Below are 19,131 nucleotides of genomic sequence, written 5' to 3'. Positions count from 1 at the left end.
ATGCTTATTTGTCACATACTTGTCATCCTAACAAGGTAAAGGGGACAGTTTACCTTGTATGAGGAAAATTACCCAGAGAAAGCAAATTTCCTTTTAAGTGATATAGGACTGATTTTTTTTTTTTTTTTTTTTTTTTTTACGAACTCTGGCTTATTCACAGCACCTTTTGAAACCACTATAGTTGTTATTTATTTCAATTTTTTGGGTCTTTTTTTGGGAGGAGGGGGGCCGTACCCTCAGCATATGGAGGTTCCCAGGCTAGGGGTCCACTCGGAGCTGCAGCTGCCAGCCTACACCACAGCTACAGCCACGCCAGATCCGAGCCGTGTCTGCGACCTACACCCCAGCCACAGCAATGCTGGATCCTTAACCCACATGTGAGGCCAGGGATTGAACCTGTGTCCTCATGGATACCAGTCAGATTCATTTCTGCCGAGCCAGCCACGATGGGAACTCCCTATTTTAAATTTAAAAAGCCTGTTGATCCATAGTTCGCATACTGTTAAGTTTGGTGTAAAGTTCAAGACAACTAAAGGTTTTTTTTCTCGTATTTTGAGTGTATAACCTTCACAATAATCTATTACAAGACATTAATTGTAATTTCCTGTGCCATACAGTATGTCCTTGCTGTTTATTTTGTTTTATGCTCTTGTCTTTTTCTTGAATTACAGTTGAGTTACAATGTTATATTAGTTTTGGGTGTGCAGCGAAGTAATTCAGTTTTGCATATATATTCTTTTGGGGATTATTCTCTATGTACATTTATAGAACATATATTCTTTTGTAGATTATTTTCCATTATAGATTATTACAAAGTATTGAGTATAGTTCCCTGTACTATACAGTAGGTCCTTGCTGGTTATCTGTTTTACATATAGTAGTGTGTATATTTTAATCCCAGACTCTTAATGTACCCCCCCCACACTTTCCTGTTTGGTAACTATAAATTTGTTTTCTATGTCTGTAAGTCTATTTCTGTTTTTTAAATAAGTTCATTTGTATAATTTTTTAATATAAGTGATATATTATTTGTCTTTCAGTCTGGCTTACTTCACTTAGTATGATAATCTCTAGGTCCATCCATGTTGCTGCAAAAGGCTTTATTTCATTCTTTTTTATGGCTGAGTAATATTCCATTATATATATGTACCATATCTTCCTTACCCATTTATCTGTCAAAGGACAGTTAAGTTGCTTCCATGTCTTGGCTATTGTAAATAGTGCTGCAGTGAGCACTGGGGAGCAAGTATCTTTTCTAATTAGAGTTTCCGTCTTTTCTGGATATATGTCCAGAAGTGGGATTGCTGGATCATATGGTAACTCTATTTTTAGTTTTTAAAGGGACACCCATAGTGTTCTCCATTGGTGTTAGATAATATTAACTTTACGAAATGAATTGGGATGTGTTTGCCTCTCTTCTACCTTATGGAAGATTTTATGTAGTATTAGCGTTAATTCTTTAAGCTTGGAAGACATATCCAGTAAAATTACCTGGATCTGGAGATTTTTTTTTTTTAACGAGTTTTTTTTTTTTTTTTTTTTTTTTTTTTTTTTTTTTCTTTTTTGGCCACCCTGCTGTGTATGGCATTCCCTGGTCAGGGGTCAGATCCAAACCACAGTTGCAACCTATGCCACAGCTGCGGCAATGCCGAATCCTTTAACCCACTTTGCAGGGTGGGGATTGAACCTGTGTCCTGGCACTGCAGAGATGCCTCTGATCCTATTGTGCCACAGTGGGAACTCCTGAGTTTTTATAAGAATTCAGTGCCTTTAATAGATATACAACTCTTTGAATATTTTATCCATAGTATGTATTTCATATTGATGAGTTGTGGTAGCCTGTGCTTTTTAAGAAATTGATCCATTTCTTCTAAATTGTCAAATGTACGTGTGAAGAGTTGTAACTATTCTCTTTATCCTGCAGAGATTATAGTGATATCTCATTTCATTCCTGATTTTATTAATTTGTGTCACATCTCCCTCCCTCTCCCTCCCCCCCCACCCCGATCTTGCTGGTTTTGCTTGAGGTTTGTAAATTTTATTCATATAGTTAAAGAACCATTTTAAAATTTCATTGATTTTCTCTCCCCCCCCTTTTTTTTCTGTTTTCAGTTCCACTGATTTCTTATTATTTTATTCCCTTCTCTGGTTTTGGTTTCTTTTGGTCTTCTTTTTTTAGTTTCTTTAGATGGAAGACTAGATTATTTATTTGAGACTTTTCTCTTTTTTAATGTAAGCATACAATCTTATTAATTTCTCTTTTAGTACTGCATGACACAAGTTTTATATTGTATTTTCACTTTCATTCACTTTTATGTATTTTTAAAATTTCCTTTGGGATATCCTTTCAACTCTTGGATTGTTTGAAAGTATTTTGCTTAATTTCCTAATGTTTGGAGATTTTTCTGTTTTCTGCTGTTGATTTTTACTTTGAGACCATTATTTTCAGGGAACATACTCCATTATTTGAATTCTTTTAAATATGTTGAGGTTTTTTTGATGATCCAGAATATGGCCTATCTTGGTATTTGTTCTGTGGGTGCTTGAAAAAGACGTGTATTCTGCAGTTCCCGTCGTGGCTCAGCAGAAACAAATCTGACTAGTGAGGACGCAGGTTCGATGACTAGCCTCACTCAGTGGGTTAAGGATCTGGTGTTGCCATGAGCTGTTGTACAGGTCGCAGATGCAGCTTGGATTCTGCGTTGCTGTGGCTGTGGTGTAGGCCAGTGGCTACAGCTCTGATTCAACCCCTAGCCTGGGAACCTTCATATGCCAAGAGTGCGGCCTTAAAAAGACACCCCCCCCCCCAAAAAAAAGGTGTATTTGGTACCTCTCGAGTCAGGTGTTCTATAAATGTTGATTAGGTACAGTTGGCTAACAGTATTTTTGATTTCTTCTGTATCATTTCTGACATTTCAGTCTTGTGAGTTTTTTTATCATTTACTGCTGTGGGTGTTTAAGTCAATGATTAAATTTGTCATTTTCTCCTTTTGGTCCTGTTGGTTTTTGGTTTCACAGCTCTGTCGTCTGGTGCACACACCTTTAGGCTTTGCTTTGTCTTTTTGGTGGACTGACTTTTTTATCACTGTGTGATGCTCTCCTTGACTTGTAATTTTTTCCTTTGAGGTCTGGTGTACCTGATAATGATGTAGCCACTCGTATTTTCTTTTGATTAATGTTTGCAAGATATAATTTTTCCATCCTTTTCCTGTTAACCTGCTTATATTATGTTTGAAGATGGTTTCTTGGTGACACCATACAGTTGAGTCATACTTTTTTTTATCCACTTGGCCAATCTCTTTTAATTTGTATATTTAGAACATTTGTATTTTATGTGATTACTGTTATTTAATTTTTACAGCTTGTCATTTAATTTTTGTTTTCTGGTGGCTCTCTCTGTTTTCTTTTGCCTACCTTCATGTGGGCTCCTTGAACATTTTTTCGGAATTCAATTTTGATTTATTTATTATGTCCTTGAGTGTATCTTTAAACATTTTTTTAAATTGAAGAATAGTTAATTTACAATGTTGTGTTAATTTCTGGTGTATCGCAAAAGAATTCATACATATTTATATATGTATATATGCACACATATTCTTTTTCATATTCTTTTCTATTATAGTTTATTATTACAAGATGCTGACTGCAGTTCCTTGTGCTAACAGAAGGGCTTTGTTGTTTATCAGAGTGTGTCTTTTTGTATAGCTCTTTTAGTGTTTGCTCTAGGTTGTATATTTTATAGTCATAACTTACCACATCCTACTGTTGTCAGCGTTTTATCAGACGGAGGGAAAGGTAGAAACCCCACCTTCATCTTTGTCCCACAACCCGATTTGTGATAAAATTGCCTTAAATGTTTCTTTTACATATATTTGGAGCCACATCAAGCAGTGTTATAATTTTGCTTCAGTCGTCAGTGGAGAAGGAAACCGGTTGTGTTGACACATGTATTCATCTTACTGTTTGTTTTTTTTCTTCCCGGTGTCCAAAGATTCCTTTTCTTCTTCTTTTCTTTTGTGTGGAAGACTTCTTTAGCCATATTCTTAAATTTTTCCCTTTGATTTCCGGCTTTGTATTTCTTTTCACTGGTTGGGACTCATCCACGAAGCTGTCTGCTCCTAAAGTCGTGTTTATTGTGGCCTGAGCCTCTAGGGCTAGGTTTGGAACTGCATGTGGATTTCAGGTATTATCTTTAGGATGCCAGTGAGGTACTTTGTCTCGGGTTATTTGCTGGTTTTTGTTTTTAATCAGGGATGGGTGCTTGATCTTTTCAGATGGCCGTTTGGCTCCCTGTGGAGAGCTTGTGTCCTTTCAGTCCTGGTGATTAATGTGTATTTGCTTTAGGCACTGTCACTAATCCTGTAGGTAGAGTTAATGCTGAGCCCTTGGTGGGAAATACAGCCTGCTCGTGGGAACTTCACATGACAGTGGCTCATCCAAGGGGGATAACTCTTTTTCCCTTACACATGTAGTCCAGGGCAGGCAGTTTATGGTCGATGTGGCAGATCTCATCCACGCAGCCATCACAGCCCTGTCTCCCTCTAGTTAAATGGTCTGCCATCACTAATGCGGAACCTTCTTCCTCCTGAACTAAGATGGTAGATGCAGATCCAGCCATCACGACTGTGTCCACAGCAACACCAGGGAGGGAAGAATGAGCTGTCTTTAGGGAATATTCCAGAAACTGCCACATGCCCCTTTAACTCCTTTCTCCTTGGCCACATCTAAGCTGCACAGGACGCTGGACAATGTAGTCTTTAGTCCAGGTCGCCAAGTCCTTGGTGAGACCAAGGGACTTGATTGTGGTATGAGCTGTGGAGAAGGGATCCAGGGGCAGCACTGACTCTGCTGCAGCCATCTGTCCTGGCACCCCCTGCTGGGCTGGGTGTCCACACCTGGGCGGCCAGCAGCCTTCTCCGCATCCTCTGGGATTGGCCCCGCCCGCCCATCGTCTCCCATCACCTCTCAGGTCTGGGGCTTGTCATTGTCCCTCCACCTTTGCAGTTCTTCCTTCCCTCCTGTGGCTGGAACTGTTTCTCTGTTCCAGCTCCACATCGTGCAGGGCAGCCGAGGTGAGGGAGAGACCAGGAGTCCAGAAGGCTCCCTCAGCAGGGGTCCCCAGGGGGCGGTGCACAGGGGGAGTCCTGGGGCTGCAAAACTGAGGCGTTAGGAGATCACCGATCACAGAGGGTGGTGGAAGGTGTGAAACGGGAAGGGGGAGGATGCTTCCACTTGTTGGATTTGGCTGGGGATGCCTGAGGGTTTTTCTCGGTGCAGGTGACGGGTTTAAAAGACACAGGAGACGAGAGAGCGCAGCTGTGAAGGGCTGTCGTGGGAGGTGCTGGGAGGCGTGATACCCAGGAGGGGCCCCCTTGGCTCAGCGGGGGCCTGGGATTCGTCCCCTTCTCAGACACCCTGCTAGCAGGGTTGGTGTGATTATCAGCCTGTTGGAAGAGATGGAGTTGAGACCGAGCTTAACTAACTGCTCCATAGAGACGGAGCCTGGATGTGAGGCACAGCGACTCTCCTTCTTGCGACACTCTCCGTGTGAGCGGGGCTCGGGGTGCAGGGCCCTAGAACAGCTGGCAGCCCGAGGGGCCCAGGGTGGCAGATACCCGCCTCGCTGGGGCTGCTGGAGAGGGCATGCTGCCCTGCGTGTTCCAGGGCCTTTCCTGGCACCTGCCTTGTCGTCCAGCTGCCTCTCTTCCCACCTTCCGCCTCGGGGTGGTAACAGTCTCTGGAAGCTACCAGATGGTCCCTTGGTGGTGGCCTGAGGGAGCCCAGTTCCCTCCACCTGTGGAGCAGCTGGCCACCTGCAGAGGCTCCTTTCTGTGGGTCATGCTCAGGTGTGTCCCCAGAGGCCCCTCTGCTAAGGAAGGGGCCAACAGCGTTGTCCTGTCCAGGCTCGAGTTGCAAACCAGCTCCGGTGCCCTGCACAGTGAGGCTTTCTGTCCCTGAGGCTGTCCCCACACATGTACTCAGAGTGGCACTTATGTCTCAGCGGGTCCTCTTCCCGTGTGGCCTGAGGTCAGGTGTCACGGAGACACCGTGTAGCCAGCTGGTCAAGGGCCAGCGGCCTTGAGGCCAGGGAAGGATCCACCAAGCGGAGGAGAGGCAGAGGCTGGAGGAGGAAACTGAGAAAAGGCAGCAGAGTCCCCAGAGCGGCAGGGCGCCTTTGGAGAAGCCCGGATGTTTAGTTCGTCCTCTGGGGGGAGGAAACGTTGAGATCGGGGAGAACTCGGAAGACGAGACTGGGAGAAAATGCCACCGTGTCCAAAGCCCCTTCTTTCTGGGCACAAGGGGCCCCTATCTGTCCAGGGACAGGTGCTTTCGTAGCCCACCTCGAGGGCCCTCTTGGGGCCACGTTGGGCAGTGACGTGGGGAGCGAGCCTGGACCCCCCTGGTTGGAGGCAGCGGTGTTTCCTCCCTGTGACCCCCTGCTCAGTAGTGGGTTGTGTGGGCAGGCAGGGTGTTCCAGAGGGAATGCTGGTGCTTGCCCAGTGCTCTGGGAGTGAGTCCCCCGTGCAGTGACAGTCCAGGCCTGGGCATGACCTAATGGGGCTCTGGGGCTGGGCAGAACCCGCAGGCCTGGACCGCATGTCGGCTGTGCATGAGGAGGGTCTGCAGCCCCGCGGGGAGGGCAGGTCCTCAGCATCACAGTCCTTGGTGGGGGGAGGAGCTGCTGCATCACGTGGGCCCGTCTCTCTTGTCCAGGAGCGGCTGCTCATGAGTCTCCTGCCCCGGAATGTTGCCATGGAGATGAAGGAAGACTTCCTGAAGCCCCCCGAGAGGATTTTCCACAAGATTTACATTCAGCGGCATGACAATGTGAGGTAGGGGTGGCGCTGCCCTGGCTCTACAGTGGGCCTGGGGAGCGGAGGTGGGAGGTGATGGAGGTGGGAGGTCTGGAGGGGAGTGCTGATGGTGGGCGTGGGAGGTGATGGAGGAGGTGGAGGTGAAAGCAAAGGCGGGAGGTGATGGAGGAGGTGGAGGTGATGGAGGAGGTGGAGGTGAAAGCAAAGGCGGGAGGTGATGGAGGAGGTGGAGGTGATGGAGGGAGGTGGAGGTGATGGAGGGAGGTGGAGGTGATGGAGGGAGGTGGAGGTGATGGAGGAGGTGGAGGTGATGGAGGAGGTGGAGGTGATGGAGGGAGGTGGAGGTGATGGAGGAGGTGGAGGTGATGGAGGGAGGTGGATTGGAGGAGGTGGAGGTGATGGCAGAGGTAGGAGCTCATGGAGGAGATGGAGGTGATGGTGGGGGTGGGCAGAGGGCCCTGGTTTGAGGGAAGGAGGGGGCAAGTGTGAGTTAGAAGGCAAACTTGCCTGACAGGGAAGCAGGTCTCACAAGGCGAGTGGTGTGTTGGCTTCTTGGGTGATGTGTTTCACAGCTGCTCTTTCCCATTTTCTTATTTTTGCTCTTTTTACTTCCTGTGTTGGCTAGAGAGGGTCCAAACTCTGTCCCTAAGCCAGGTTTGGGCAATGACCTTTGGGCTGGAAATTTGCCTGCCTTGGGTTGATTGCTGAGCATTGTTCTAGTTGGTGCCAGGCTCTGGGGTAGCCATTCCCTTTCTCACTCTGTTCATCTCATGGCAGCCCCAGGAGGTAGGGATTGGTGTTACCATCTTATTGATGAAGAAACTGAGTCCTCAGAATGAGCCAGCTTTCCATGGATATGCTGAGGTTTGCTTGTTTGTTTTTAAAGCTACTGTTAAAAAAGCAGTTTGTTGTATTAAATTGTGTGTCCCTTTTAAGGTACTTGAAATAGCCAAGTGTTGTCTGTGTGGGAGTAATGCTTGACTTAAGTGTCATTCAGGTAGGAGATGGTGCTTTGAGGACCAAGTGCTCTCCCTTTCTGCTGTTCTTTGCTGGCTCTCCTGAGTGTCCATGTCAGGGCTTCTTGTCCACTGGGCCCCTGCAGACACGAAAGGATAAGAAAATCCTCGTTCTGTCTGTGTCGTACTCTGCAGCCTGGGTCCCTGCGAGCTGGTGCTTGTGCTTCCGAAATGAGCCAAGGCCTGACGCTGCCAACCCCTCCCGAGCAGGGTCCAAGCTGCCTGGGGCATGGGCCAGAGTGCCTAACAGCTGTCTGGTGGGTGCACTCACTCCCACTGCTGTGCCTCTTGATGAGGACAAGTTTTGTCCTCCTACAGAGGACACTAAAGCTGCGCGGGGTTAAGGCCCAGTATGTGGGGCCAGCATTCACGCCCAGGCAAGACAAACTTCTCCACTAGACACTTGGTTCTGTGTTATGTAACCATACCCCTAATATCCATGGGCACCGTCACCTCTGTTTTATAGATGAGGACATTGAGGTTCAGCAAAGTGAGATGAATATGCAGGACTTCCCAGCCCATGAGCGATGGGGCTGGGGCTGGACCTAGGATTGGCTGATGCTGACATCTGCCTAGACTTTTCCCCTTTGCATACTACCTCTCATTACTGGGTAAGGACATGATTTAGTGGCCAAGACCCCTGCTGAGAAGACCAGATCACTGGAACCATGCAAGGAGCACTTTGCCAGGGCAGAGCATCTGCACACAGCAGGGGAGGCCATCAAGCATCTTCTGGAGTTGTGGGTGGAGGTGAGCACAGTACATGTGCACCCACCTGCCTTTCCCTCCCTCTCCTCTACCTGTGACAACAAATATGGATAATAGCGAGTTGCTACTTCCCTTTGCTGCTGAAAAATCTCCATCCACATCCCCTGGTGGGCCAGTATTCTGGGTGCAGGTGTGACAGCCCTGTGATAGGAGAGGAAGCTGAGGCTCCCTGTCACAGATGGTGTCAGCTGCTCCCTGGCCCCTCTGGCCACTCTCCAGCAGGATTATTTCTAAAGCCCAGATACAAACATCTCATTGCCTTCTCTTCTCTTATCTTCATTATGTCCAAACTCAGTATGGCATTCATAGTTCATAACAGGCTGATGCCACTGGAAGTGGTAGAGTACCATGAAAATCTTCTCCTCCATAGAAGCAATAACATGGGAGAGAATGGTCAGAAACAACATTGACAGAACTCTGGAAATAATCAGTCTTGCAAGAATTCAGGAATGCTTATTTTTAAGAAAAATAGCTAAATCTTGGAGCAACAGTGAGCTGTGTGCAGTTTTAATTTCCACCCTCCCTCTCCCAGGTCCACAATAGTTTTGAAAACCAATGGCTGCAATCATGATGAAAACGTGCAGCCTGGCAGCCACTGGAAGGTGCAAAACTAGGTTGGCACTCTTTCAAAGCCCCATTCTGAGAGAATTACCATTATTTGGCTGTCTGAAAATTCCCTAGGAAGCCCCACTCATGGGTTTATCTTTATTTGACTTGACTCAAACTTAGTGTGAACAGATTTTGCCCAGAACATTTGTTGAAAACAATCAATGGCATTTGTTTAATGTCATAGCTGCCTTAGGCAGTGACAGCAGATGAGGCAAATAGCAAGGTAATCAAAAGACTGGAAGGAAAAAACTGAGGGATGAGATGTCCATTAGGTGATTTGAAAGGGAGTATTTCTGGGAATCAGAAGACCATGTACATGGTAGAAGATAATATGAGAAAAAGAATATATATATAAAACTGGGTCACTTTTCTGTACAGCAGAAATTGACAGAACACTGTAAATCAACTATAATAAAAAAAAAAACTAAAAAAAAAAGAGGAAGAAGATCATGTACAAGCATGGGGCAGTGCACATGCTCAGGAAAGACCTGAGAAGGCCCTATACTGTCACCTCTGATTGACCTTGAGGTTTTTATGCAAGCAGGAAGTGAAGGCTAAGGAAGAGTTGTAATTTGCTTGACTAAATGTTGAAAGCATGCCCCAACATGCATGCACACCTTGTCATCAAAGACAAAGAGACTTACTGGCTTCAGACATCTCGGGGAATTTCTGTCTAGTCATTAGCTGAGCACCAAATTAATGAAGCAGAGATTTGAGTGGCTTCATATGACAAAGAATACAGATTTTACAGAATTAGTTCATAAATAAATAATAATAAACTGAATAATTAACAACATAAACAATCAGCAACAACAACAAAATCTGAGTTTGGGGGGTATGATTTTCAGAGTTGCCACAGTATATTATCCACTTTTCAATAAAAATATATAAGACATGAAAAAAAAATGCATGGCTTTCACATGAATAAGAAAAGCAGTCAAAAGAAACTATGCCAGAGGAAGCCCAGATATTGGATTTATTTGATAATACCTTTAAAATCAGCTATTAAATATGTTCAAAGAAGAAACCATATCTGAGTAACTAAAGGAAAGTATGAGAGTGATTTTTTCATCAAATAAAGAAGACCAATAAAGAGATAGAAATTATTTTAAAAACCCAAATAGAAATTCCAAATTTGAAAAATGAAACAACTAAAATGGAAAATTCACCTGGGGCTTAACAGTAAATTTAAGCAGACTGAAGAAAGAATGAGTGAAATTCAAGATAGGTCCATTCAGGTCATCCAATCTGAAGAACAGAATGCAAAAAGGATGAAGACAAGTGAACAGATCCTCAGACACCTGAGGGACACCATCAGACAGTAACACACTCATAAGGAGAGTCCTGGAAATGAGGAAAGAGAAAAGGGGGAAGAAAAAATACTGGAAAAAACAGTGGAAAATCAAATATCCCGAACTTAATGAAAAACACGAACCCTCACATTGAAGAAACTCAGTTAGGATAAACTCAAAGAGAACCACACCTAGACACATCAAAAGCCAAAGCCAAGAAGAGAATCTTGGAAGCAGGAAGAGGGAATCAACTTGTTATACAAAAGGGCACCTTCATAAAGTTGTTAGCAGATTTCTCATCTGAAACCATGGAGGCCACAAGGCAATGGAATGGCATATTCAAAACCTGAACTAAAAAAAGACAGGAATTCCATATCAAGCAAAAATCACAGCAGTAGCACCTGCTATCCCCTCTGGCTAGAACTTTCTCCCAGTGTCTTCATGACTCCTCCAGGGGGTTTCTTCCCTTTAGGACCCAAGTGTCACCTGGCCTGCTCAGAGTTCCACACCCATCTTCCCTCCTTCATTGTTCTTCATAGTTATATACTTGTCACCTTGGAAATACTGCGTCTACCAGCACCGACCAGAGTGGAAGCTTCTGGAGGGCTCAGGCCTTAGAATCTCTTGTCCATGGCTAAGTCCCAAGCTCGTAGCATCTTGCCTAACACGTAGATCCTTCAGTAAATATTTGTTACACTGCAACACAAGTCGTTATCACTAAGGGATTGTTGAGATCTTATTAGGGGCAAGGTATTACTCTAAGTGCTTGGTTAATCTCTTTAACCCTATGCCCTATGATTTGACTCTAGTCTTCTTCCCCTTTTGAAGATGGCAGGACTGACACCTGAAAGTATTGGATACGCTGCCTGGGGCCCTGTTGCTGGCAATGGTGGAGCTGGGCGGTCCTACTGGGGTCCAAGCTCTAACTGCTGCCCTCCTCTTGCCGCTCTGGGCAGACCCTCAGGAAGCCCTCATCCTGGAGACTTGTGCTCCGCTGCTTACTGCCTGTACGTGCGTTCTCACCCGTCACCATCTCCTAGCTCTCGATCTGGTTTCTCACCATCTTTGCATGCACTCGTTTCTGCGTGTTATTGGCCCTTCTGAATCAATCCCCTCTTCCTTTCCTCTTCCCTCCTTCCCTCCCTCCTGCTTTCTTTGTCTGGATCATCCCTGGGCAGGCTCCAGACCCTGCTGCAGCCTGGCTGCTTCGGCGAAGTGGGTGTTATGCCTTCCTGCAGAATTCGGGGCTGCCCGTGTCAGAGCGTCCCTGGGCTCTGCCCCTCCCTGCTCGGAGCCTCTTCCCCAGATGCCGAGTTCCTGAGGACAGAGGCGTGGGGTGTGTGCGGTCCTCCACGCGTGTCTGCCTGTCTGCGTGGAGGATGTCCGGGTGCTTCGGGGTGGAGGTTTCCCACAGGGTGGCCGAGGACAGGCAGGGAAACCCTGGGGGCTTTGCTAGCACGGGGGGGGGGGGGGGTTGGCAGTGGCTGTGCTCAGTCAGTGTCCGTGGAACTAAATGAATGAACAGAGGCTGCGAAGCCCATGGATAGACGAAGCGTACGACTGCGTGGGTAGTGACACGGCGGGGTGGGGAGAAGACAACACGGGGGCTCCTCAGAGATGTGCATATGCCTGAATTTTATACCAAAACAGAAGGGAAAAAAACCCCATGTTGTCTTTCTCCGCCCACGTGTCCCAGCTTCCCCGCATCAGTGACACGTCTCCATCCCAGACCCTCTGTTGTCACTCATTCATTCATTCACAACCCAAAGACGCCTCGGCCTCGCTCTGTGTTTGGGGCCGTGGGAGGTTCAAGTCGGGGTCTGCATCCTTCAGCTCCCCTCGGTCTCGGCAGGGGACGCCGTCCAGCCGTTGGAGGATTTTGATGGGCCGTTAGACTCGTCCTGGAGTGAACACAGCTCTCTGCTGTCCTGCAGGTTCTCTGTCCTACCTCGGTCCCCCCGTGCTGTTTCCTCACTTTAGACTTTTAAAGTCTTCGTGGCATCCGGGACATGGTCTGTGTGCTGTGGGGGGATGCTGTTGTTTAGACTGCCCCGGGTTCTGCAGTAAATGGATGCCTAACATCTGCCCAGCAGAGAGAGGTTTGCTCCCTGTCCAGGCAGCCCAGTCACCCGCGTGGGGCTCCGGCAAGGCCCAGGCCTCGTGTCCCCGGCATCAGCTGTAAGAGGGGAGAGAGGGTGCGGAGGGCTGCTCGTGCCCTAAGAGCATGTCACTTCTGCTCACCTGCCACTGGCCAGACGCTGTCACAGGGCCACCCGGGGAAGGAGGTACCGGTGTAGTGGCTGTTGAGCCCTTTGTCTGGGGGACGCCCAGTAACTAGATAGCATGTGGGGGTCACAGCTGCTGCCTGTGTCCTGGGAAGGGTCAGCGGGAGCTCCGAGTGGCCGATGGGACCGTGCAGCGTGCCACTCAGCCTTCTCGCCTGTGAAATGAGAACAGCAGAGCCTTCGTGGCCGGTGGCTCCGGGGAAGAAGCAGGGCTCTAGCTGAAGGGGAAGAGTGCAGGTCACCGCCTGTCTCAGGGGCCGAGACTGTCCGTCCGGGCAGGAGGGCAGCCTGCACCCTTTGTCTTGCAGCATCCTCTTTGCAGACATCGTGGGCTTCACGGGCTTGGCGTCGCAGTGCACGGCCCAGGAGCTGGTGAAACTCCTCAACGAGCTCTTCGGCAAGTTTGATGAACTGGCCACGGTAAGCGCAGCCGCCGCGGTAAGCGCAGCCGCTCCCTTTGCTTGGGTACCATTTGACCTGCTGCGGGGCGGGGGGGACGGTGTGCCGGGTGGATGCCCCTGTTGGAGGTGTGACCACGGCTGGTGGTGACACCCTGTTCACCTGTGATTTCAGCCTCACTCATCGTTGGTTCCTCCCCTCCGACCCGATTGCTACCTTTGCAGATAGGAAAACACCTGCACAGCCCGGGCACCTCCGGAAAAGGGCTCCAGGCGGGAGGAGGCGCGGGCTGTGCTGGATGGAGGTCGTGGTGGCTGTGGATGGCCTGGGCCCCCACACCCTCTGCCCTGTGGCCGGCCTTGGCCGAGGGCTCTATGGGGCCAGTCGGCACTGCCCTTCTCTGTGCCCGTTGCTTGGATTTGAAACTTGCCTGCTGGGGGCCACTTGATGATCTCTCTCCAGGTCTGGCCTGCTTGCCCGCTGCCAGCTGAGTGCCAGGCGTTTGAGGCTTTCCTGGAACAGGTCCCATCTAAGTTCCGTAGAGGTCAAGCCAAGGCCGGGCTGGCCAGTGTTTGGGCTGATGGCCTGGGCTTCCTGGGGTCCCAACACCCGCCTTCCCTGCCGCGTGAGGACCGGGGCAGGGGCACAAGGGCACAGACAAGTTCACTGTCACGTCTAGCCTTGTTCGAGGTGGACAAGGAGGGGCCCTCAGTGGGCGGTTGTGGGGTGGGGGCGGGCGGCCAATTCTGTCAGGGTCAGAATCCTTCTCAGAGGAGGAGCAAAGGTCTTGGAAGGAAGAGTGACGTTCCCTCAACGAGCAGGGTGAGGAGTGGACCCAGTGAGGCCAGGCTCACATGGCGCCGGGAGTCACGCGGGACATCGTAGGGGTGTGTGTGTGAGGCTGGGGGACCGGGACGATGTGGGCCACAGACTTGGGCTGGCCCCTGGGCAGGGCACGGAACACAGGCCCCAGCCTTTGCCCCTGACCTGCAGGCAGAGCGGTCGTGTCGTTTGCTGGGCACAGAGCTGTCTGTCTGCAGTACCTGGGGGCCTTTATCCGGGGGACCCTGGGCTTGCCCCCGGGAGCCAGGCTGTGGTTGGTGCCAGCAAGTGCCGTTCGCCTTCTGGGAGAGGGATCCTGGGCGTCCTCCCCACCGACAGGGTTGCTTGTGGTTTCGGGAAGCGTGGGAGAGGGGCGGGCCTGAGTGCTGTCTGTGCCCACGCGTGCCACCGGCTGTCGCGCGGTGCCTCCGGTGCCGTTTGCATTTGGGTCATGACGCGCGATTCGTGCAGTGCGGGCAAGGGGTGGGGGGTCGGCGGCCCGGGGGCTCTCACATGCTGCTGGGGAGCTTTCCCATGCCTGCTCCTTCCTCGCCCTCGCCCACCAGGGCCCCTCTCTGAGCATAAGGCTGCCCACCAGAGGGCCTGGCCTCTTTGCCCTGTCGCCGGACTCTGTCTCCCCAGCAGCTTGAGGTTGGCATCCTGGTGCCTGAGGGTCAGTGACTGGGTGGAGACCAGTGCCACCTGCCCGTCCATTGCCCCGGGAGGTCCCTGCCACCGCCGCTCCAGGTCTCTCAGGATGGCACCTGCTCCCAGCCCCCCAGGAAGGCCCAGGAGTCTGGAGGTTTTCCACCCGTCCTTCGTCGCTCACCCGATGTGGAGATATTTTCCCGGCTGCAGCATGGGGCGTGTTCGATCATTTTCCCAGCAGTGTTGTATGGACGGCAGAGGTTTTGGTCTTTATGTGGTCCAGTGATCACTTTCTTTCCTTTCTTTTCTTTTTAGGGCTGCCCTTTTTTTCTTATGTTGTTTTATGTGGTATCAATGCTGTTTCATGGAAATGTTTGGGAGTATTTCCTCCACTTCAGTTTTCTGGAAGAGTTTGTGTAGAATTGGTAGTATTTCTTTCTTAAATGTGTGATAGAATTTACTGGTGCATGGAATTTTCTTTGTGGATGTCTTTAACTCCAAATTCAATTACTTTCAGTAGGACTAATCAAGTGACTTTTTTTTTTCCCCCAAATGAGGTTGGCGTTTTTTTAATCTTCCAAGGAAACGAACATTTTAGTCTAAATTGTAAAAATTATTAGACTCTTCACAATATTTCCTTGTTATCCTTTTACTATTTGTAGCATCCGTTGTGATAGCATCTCTCCCATTCCTAATTTTGGTAATTTGTGTCTTCTCTTTTTACTCACCATTCTGGATACAGATTTGTCAATCTTACTAACTTTTAAAAAGAATTTGCTTTTGGTTTCATGTTTCTCTATTTCTATTTTATTGATTTCCTTTATTTTCTATGTATTATTTGCTTATTTTGGGTTTCATTTGCTCTTATTTTTGTAGTTTCCAAAGGTAAAACCTGAGGCCATTGATTTGAGATTTTTTTTTTTTTTAACGATCGTACCTGTGGCATAAGGACGTTCCCAGGCAAGGGACTGAATCTGAGCCGCAGCTTTGATGTGGGCTCAGCTGCAGCAGCGCTGGATCCTTTAACCCACTGTGCTGGGCCGGATCTTCTGTCCTTCTTGTTGATCTGCCTGTGAGGAAGCTCAACAGGAAAGTGGCCTCCTTCCCTTCTCATTTGTTTGCTTTTAGCCTCTGTTCTTTTGCGCCTTGACATTGGGTGTCGTAAATACATTTTCACTCTCATCTGTTTGCATCCTGTGCCGAGGAGCACCTGGCCGCGTTTCCCTCGTGTGTGTGCCTGTCCTGTGTCCGAGTGGCCGGTAGGGAGGGAGTGGGGACCCCAGGGATGCAAACACATCTTCCTTTACCAAGGTCCCTGCCGGGCAGTCAGACAAACACGGCATGTTTGTCTTTGTCTCCACGGGAGCTGACGGTCGATTTATCCCGATGCTCGGCCGATGCACACAGATGGGCAGCTTGTTCTTGACCTTTGCCCCATTTATTGGATCCCTTTTAGGCTTGTGTTTACTCTGACGTCCGTGTGTGTATTTGGGGAGCTGGCCACACCCTGGGAATTTGTAGAGAAACACCTGTCCCAGGCTTAGTCCTGCTTCACCACCACCTGTCGGGGGCAGGGTCCTTCTCTGAATGTCAGGGTTTGTTTTTCTGTTTTTTTTGTTTTTTCTTTTTAGGGCCGCACCTGCAGCATAGGGAAGTTCCCAGGCGAGGGGTCATATTGGAACTGCAGCTGCTGGCCTACACCACAGCCACAGCAAGGTGGGATCCGAGCCACATCTGTGACCTATGCCACAGCTTGTGGCAACACCAAACTGATTCTTAACCTACTGAGCAAGGCCGGGGATCAAACCTGTCTCCTCATGGACCCTGTGTCAGGGTCTTAACCCCTGGAACCACAATGGGAACTCCTGGATGTCGGTTTTGTCAGTGGGAACATGAACAGGCCACCCGGAGCGGATGTCCCTCTGGCTGGTTCCAGGGGCAGCGTGGAGCAGTACAGCGGGTTTTCGGTGTGCCAGCTGTAGAGATGAGCCTGAGGCCCAGTTGGCCTCTTCTCAGCCAGGCCACCCGAGCTGGTCATGGCCCCAGTTCTCAGCTCTGGTCGTGACTCCAGAAGTCCTTCAGGGGCTATCACATGGCTGTCCCAGCAAGAGCTTGTCACATGGCTGTCACTTCTCAGCCCCATCACCCAGCATGGGAGAAGGGATGCATTGGGTTTAGGCCAGTGCAGGCAGTGCCCCGGGATCAGGAGGCTGATCCGCACATGTTATGGGCGGTTAGTGAGCTCGGACAGGTGCGGGGGCACCCCTCCGGTCTGGGCAGTCCTGGGGGTGTGCTGAGCCCCCGAGGGGCTCTGGGCACGCCTGCCCTCGGGCTCTGATGGTCTGTGCCATCCCTGAACTTGGATACTGTGGGAGCCTTTCCAGCCATGAGGACCCAGCACCACTCAGGCAGCAGTGTAGGCGGCGTTTGGCTTAGGATGGTGAGGGCAGAACTGCACGGTTTGGGCGCCTCGTGTAGGAATCCTCTAGCCGGGCCCCTGGCCGCAGACGCCAGGACCACTCGCATGGCTGTGTGGACCGCCTGGCCATGTTGCTTCAGTTCCTGAAGGCTGACTCCCGGGACCTGTACTGGGGAGGGCACGACTCTTCAGTTATTTGTGTGACTCTGGATGTTTCTGAAAGGGACCCAGGGAAGCCGGTTAGAGGGTCGGGCTCCCCACCAGTTCTGAGCTGACTCGGTGTGCGGTCACGTCCATCCTTCCTGTCCACTCCCCTCATCCTTTCTCCTCCTCTGGAGATGTTTCTTGGACTCACCTCACAGGGTCCAGCCTTCCTGCTCCGACACTCTGGTCCTGCGAAGCCGCACAGAACTGGCTGCATTCAGGCCGAGCAAGTGCTGGCGGGTCAGCTGTGACTGCTGGAGGGTCTTCCTCCAGCAAAGCCACCTGTGCCCCTGCTGCTGTCCTCGACGACATAAGAGGACCTCTCTGGGGAGGGGGCAGAGCTCAGTTCAGGAGGGGAGACCCTGAGCCGGTTTCGCTGCACAAGCTGTTTGCTAGAGTGTGGTCGAGATGGGAACCAGACATGGTGAGCACGGCTGTAGGCGGACGGCTGCTCAGCTTGGAAAACTGACCCAAGGGTACGATTCCAGGAGATCAAAGCAGGCTGTGAATTAGCATCTAGAGTAGCATCTCAGTTTTCACACGGTGTGTGCTCACACTTAGGTGAGCTCCAGAGAGAAAAGGTTGGAATGGAATCTTCCAGAATAAACGTGGTTCTTGCTGGGTTGTGAGTTACAGTTTTCTGAACCTCTTGCATCCTTTGTTATGAACCTGGACATCTTTCATTATCCCTTGATTAGCGGGGAATAAGCATAGTTTCTGGAGAAACCAGTCGATGTTTGGAACTCTCATGAGTTTGGCTGGCATCTGTATCAGGCCACCTGCAGGAACGCTGGGAGGAAACCTCCCTCCAGCAGCTGCAGTGGCTCAGAGCTGTGCCATGGCCCCTTCGTGGGCAGGTGCACCCTAGGCTGAGGGGGGAGTGGGGTGTGGGGAGCAAGGCTCACTGGAGGCCTGAGTGGAGAGGTGGAGGGAGGGGCAGGGTGGCCAGGAGGGGGGCCTGGAGTGCGTGCAGGTACAGAGGGTGGGGTCCCTTCCTGTGTCACCAAGGAGGCAGATGTTCATAGTTGGGTTCAGCCGTCAGGAAGCAGCTGCCGGGTCCCTACTGTGTGCCAGAATTGTCATAGGTGATGGGAACGCAACATGAACAAGTCAGACATAAACCCTGACCTCAGAGGTTTTGGAAAATTCACACACGCACAGAGATAGAAGTAGTAACATAACACCCCCTCCCCAGGCGCCCGCAGTCCCCCCTGGACGGTAACTAAGGTCCGGTCAGTCTCCTTTGGTCCACCCCCTCCCGCCCCTATCCCACCCATCACCGCACCGCATCCGTGCATCCTTGGTGAGTGGCCCTTCCATCAAGCACGTTTCAGCCAGTGCTACCTCAGCGCCCCCATCGTACCCACCCGCGCTGACCACAGTTCCAGATTCCTAACGCCCCCTCTGGGCTCCGACACTGCTTGTCTCACTCATCTCTCTTCTTCAGAGCTGGCTTGTTCCTTTCGGGACTCAACTGAGATGGACCTGTGTCTGGATTGTGCCCTTGGGGTGGTTCTCACATACGGAGGGGACGGAGTGATGAGACGGAGGCTAAAGTCACTGGAGGAAGTTTTATCAGTCACGGTCCCTAAAGGAGGGGACACGCCAGGCTGTTCAGGGCCACCAGGCACCCAGGAGGCAGAGGGGCTGGGAGAGGGTGGCTGGGCTTTATGGGGGTTTCCGTAGGAATTAGAGATGAGGCAGACGTGGGGCTGGACAGTGTGGAAGTGAGGGCTCCAGGCTGCAGGGTGTCCCCTGCTGTCTGTTCCCTGCCCTGGTGATTAGGGTGGGGGTAGTGGCCGGAGTGTGAGAGCCTGCAGAGGAGGTGTGGGCTCTGATCCAGGGGTGGAATAG

The 19,131-nt window shown here is 50.2% G+C and overlaps 1 protein-coding gene across 5 annotated transcripts in view; it reads left to right on the top strand.

Annotated features, from left to right (window-relative positions):
- Positions 1–19,131, top strand: part of ADCY1 (adenylate cyclase 1) — a 100,044-nt gene that overhangs the window by 23,828 nt on the left and 57,085 nt on the right. For all 5 annotated transcript variants that reach the window (XR_014833224.1, XR_002340263.2, XR_014833226.1 and 2 more), the window contains exons 3-4: positions 6,715–6,833; positions 13,094–13,205. Coding sequence is in view for 1 of the 5 variants with exons in the window: in XM_021078661.2 (XP_020934320.1) it covers positions 6,715–6,833; positions 13,094–13,205 (231 nt within the window). In the remaining 4 variants the exon portion in view is untranslated. The remainder of the gene's footprint in view (positions 1–6,714; positions 6,834–13,093; positions 13,206–19,131) is intronic.

The sequence above is a fragment of the Sus scrofa genome, chromosome 18, assembly GCF_054392235.1.
Source record: "Sus scrofa isolate SSC_HxYL_T2T_F1_AM1 chromosome 18, Sscrofa_HxYL_maternal_Yorkshire_Landrace_v2.0, whole genome shotgun sequence".
Classification (NCBI taxonomy): domain Eukaryota; kingdom Metazoa; phylum Chordata; class Mammalia; order Artiodactyla; family Suidae; genus Sus; species Sus scrofa.
The sequence above is the reverse complement of the archived record's forward strand: the minus strand, read 5'-3'. Positions and strand labels throughout refer to the sequence as shown.